This window comes from Belonocnema kinseyi, chromosome 4, assembly GCF_010883055.1.
Source record: "Belonocnema kinseyi isolate 2016_QV_RU_SX_M_011 chromosome 4, B_treatae_v1, whole genome shotgun sequence".
In the NCBI taxonomy this organism is placed as follows: Eukaryota; Metazoa; Arthropoda; class Insecta; order Hymenoptera; family Cynipidae; genus Belonocnema; species Belonocnema kinseyi.
Genome location: NC_046660.1, coordinates 61,900,277 through 61,904,399, shown reverse-complemented (window position 1 = coordinate 61,904,399; position 4,123 = coordinate 61,900,277). Strand labels below are relative to the sequence as shown.

Sequence of the window (4,123 nt, the reverse complement as noted above, 5' to 3'; positions counted from 1 at the left end):
CTTCGCAAAAGTTACTGATTATGACATTCAAAACTACTGATTCAATTACTGAAATATTACCATAAATTTCTGGAATTTTATCAAAATGTTTAAAATGGAATTTTCAGTAATTGACGGTAAGTTACCATATTTACCTGTAAAATTAACATAAATGTCCCCACATTTATAGACATTTTTAAATCAAATTCTGGGCAAATTAATGGTTACCATAAATTCTGGGCAATTTTTTATCGCCATAGATTACCAAAAAAATGCATAAATTTCCGAAAATTTATAAAAATGTTCAAAATTGAATTTTGGATTATTTGTGGCAAGTTACTATACTTACCTTGAAAATTACCATAAAGCACTAAATTTTTATAAATTTCCGGAAAATTATAAACATTTTATATTAAATTTTGGGCTATTTATGGTAATTTATCATAAATTGCCCTTAAAATCACCGTAAATTATGCATTTTTTAGGGGACGAGGGACTTTTGCTCCGCCTAGGTGCATAATCAAGTATTGCATACGTTAATATTTAAAATTAATTATCTACTACACAGTAAAAACAAAGGCTGATTTTAAGCACAAAAACGGTTTTGATTTAAGATGTAAACGAAAGTAGACCATGTCCGAATAAGTTCAGCGTAGGATAAGTCTAGAAATAAGACGATTATAGGGCTGAAATTCAGCCGTTATAAGGCTGAAAATGAACTTCGATGAACTATTTTTTGATCGCAGAGCAGAATATGGACTTAAATTAAGACCTAGTCTGAATTTAAAAATCAGCTGTCAAGATTGCTTAAATTAAGTTTAAAATAAAACTAAAATTCAGAGCAAGGATAGGCTAGGTCATTATCTGGTAAGATTATAAGAAAATATTGCACGTGTTACATCACTCGACTCTTGTCGCATTGCGAACTTTATGCAAATGGCGTCTTAGAGAGGGAGTCGCGAATTTGACGTCACAACTTAAAACTTTTAGAGATTGAAAAATAGCTTCATTGCAGTCTTTTTTAAGCTCGAAGTACCTTCATCCTAAGACAAGATAATTAAATCTTTCTCTAAAACCAAAAGACCAAAATGCAGCCCTATTAGTGGCTTATTTTTGTTTCAAGACTCAGGATGATTTTTTAAAGTACTATTTTCATGATTAAATCAAGTTAGCGACTTAATTTCAGACAAAAATGAAAACAAGTCCAGCGTTTCCCCCAATACTATCTGAATTTTTTCTAATAAGGCTTCTTCCACTCAAAAAAGAGGCTTATAAATTTTTGAATTGTCTAAAATAATAACCCAAATTATCACTCTATTGTTTCAGGATGCTATGGACTCAATCGAAAACAGCTCAAAACGAGCAACAGCCGATCTGCTCACTTCATACAATCAACAGTGGCTAGCCCTCAAGAGTAGGTACACAGCAGTGTTGGAAGAAATGCACAAGACAAAAATGCAGAAAATCAAACCACTGACAGAAAGAGAAAGCACCTTAGTGAGCGGCATGAAAAGATTAAAAAAGTCGCTAAGCAGACAACGAACAGCGGCTCAATACACACAAGTAACAGGAAATCCTCTGCATCTCATAGTTGCAAATGACATAGCAAGTGGATCAATTTTAAAAATTGAACGTGCCTGTTGGGACAACAAGATACCATACGAGTTGGACACTTTCGACACTTTTGATACATCAATAGAACCAGTAGTTACCGCCATTTCCCAATGGGGGCGCAAAATAGACGTCAATCCTGGATCCATTGGAGAAGGACGAGCAGTGAGAGGAGTCGGAATTTGCCTTCCAAGACCAAACACTCATGAACGGGTTGAAAGAGGACTCGAAGTTTCCATTCCATACGAAATATCTTTTCACGAAGATCGTCCAGCAATTGCCTACGGAAGACCAGTTCATGGCTGCCCAACTGGAGTCGTTGTCTGGACAGAACAAAGCCAACCAACCAGAGATGATCGGTCCCCAATCACAATTATTGGTGGCGCTGAGGAAGTCCTTTCTGATGGTAGCAAACTCTGCAGACCTTGGGGTGTCACCTGCGACCGAAATTCCAACATCCTCGTCACTGACAGATCCAATCATCGGGTTCTAGTTTTCAAAGAAGATGGTACCCTCATCCGCACATTTGGGGAGAAGGGTTTCAAAGATGGTCAGTTCAACACCCCTGCTGGAATCACAGTCGATGCGAAGCAGCGGATCATCGTTGCTGATAAGGACAATCACAGGGTTCAGATCTTCACGACGGCTGGTGAATTCAAGCACAAATTCGGACGCCATGGATTCGAAAGTGGATATCTGAACTACCCGTGGGATGTGGCGACGAACACAGAGTGTCAGATTGTAGTCTCGGACTCCAAGAACTGCAGGATCCAACTCTTTAGCTCTGCGGGAATTTTTTTGAGGGAATTTGGCGGGTTTCCAACGGGCTTGAAGAGATGGTTCGAGTCTCCTAGATCAGTGGCTTTTAGACCAGATGGATGTTGTGTTGTGACTGATTTGGAAGGCAGTGATGTGATTTGTGTTTATCCTGACTTTGCAAATGCTAAACGTCTGAGTTCGATAATTCCGAAGGATGAACAACTGTCGAAGCCTCAGGGACTAGTCATTGATGATGAGGGGAACATGATAATCGCGGATTCGAGAAATTACTGTCTGAAGATTTTTGACAATGAGGGTGTTTTCCAAAGACGACTTGGCCAACTGGGAGTGGCGGATACGGAAATGGATCGACCTGGTGGAGTCGCTTTGCTCCCGGATGGTAGAATTGTGTTTGTTGATTTTGGAAACAATCGGATTGTGATACGTTGAAGGCTTCTTTTTCGGGGAAAGAAGCTGTAAGCCTAAATTTAATTGTGGTTTTTACTAGATAGTAAAAGGATCTGGTATTTTGTATCAATTTTATATTATGACTATCTGTAATCGTGAAATTCTGTGATTCTGATAATTTTTTCACCGCAAAATGGATGTAATCATAATTTTATTGTATGACATTTTTTATAGAAAGACTTTAGGATCCCATAGGGAATTATTTCAATTAATTTTTAATTGACTCAAACATTTTGGTAATGTGATATTTCGGTCGGTGAATGGATTCTGAAAATTACAAATTATGTATCAGGAACATTGTCATATTTCGCAAGTGCAAAGCTTTGGTTTGCATGAGATTTATTAATAATGTTGAATTTTGACAGAATTAATTAGAAAGTTAATTATTTTGTAATTTTTCACTTAAGATTTTATTTATTTACATCATTTTAAATGCAATCTTAAATCTGAATAAAGTTTAAATTACAATCTAAATTTTATAGTCTCATCAAATGTTACAATTTTGGGTTTTTAATCGACTTAATTGTATCTATTTCTATTATATGTCTATATCATTTTTATATTTTACTATCTTATAAAATTGTAAAACAATTCAGACATTGAATGTTGACGAGGAGGGTCTAAATAAATCCCCACTGACTTATGTAATCATAGTATGCAATAAAAAAAGAATGGCAATAATGAATTTTAAATATGAAAATAAAGTTGCTTTTTATTTTTACATGTAAGTATAATTTTTAAGAAACCTAGTTTTTAAGCTAATTAACAAGGAGATGAACCATCGGCTTTTTAAAAAATAAAAATAGGTGTACTTTTCAATCGTTGAAAACTTCATTTTCAACAGTTCAGAATCCAATTTTCTTTAATTTTCAATTGTTCGAAATTCTATTTACGATTTTCTTCAATTTCCAAAATTTGAATTTTTTTACTGTTGATTCAATTTCCTTTAATTGTCAACTATTTAAAATGTTTGTCGGATTTTTAAATGCTGAAAAAAATAAAATTCAAACTAATTAAAAGTTTACAAATTTAAATTTTCTTTAATTTTGAGCAGTTCATCTCTCTATTCACGATTTTTTTTTCAATTTTCTACATTTGAATTTTTTACTGTTGAGGATTCAATTTCCATAGATTCTCAACTGTTTGAAATGTTTGTTGCATTTTTAACTGCTAAAAAAATATAATTCAAACTGATTAAAAGTTTTAGAATTTAAATTTTCTTTAATTTTCAACTTTTGAAAATTCTGCTTACGATTTTCTTCAATTTTCAAAAGTGGAATTTTTTACTGTTGAGAATTAAATTTCC

At 34.0% G+C, this 4,123-nt stretch overlaps 1 protein-coding gene across 1 annotated transcript in view; it reads left to right on the top strand.

Moving 5' to 3' along the window:
- LOC117171358 (E3 ubiquitin-protein ligase TRIM71-like) overlaps nucleotides 1–3,521 on the top strand; it is a 7,940-nt gene extending 4,419 nt beyond the window's left edge. Inside the window, exon 4 of the mRNA XM_033358606.1 lies at nucleotides 1,306–3,521. Coding sequence (XP_033214497.1) covers nucleotides 1,306–2,799 — 1,494 coding nt within the window. The 3' untranslated portion in view covers nucleotides 2,800–3,521. The remainder of the gene's footprint in view (nucleotides 1–1,305) is intronic.
- The last annotated feature ends 602 nt before the right edge of the window (nucleotides 3,522–4,123 follow it).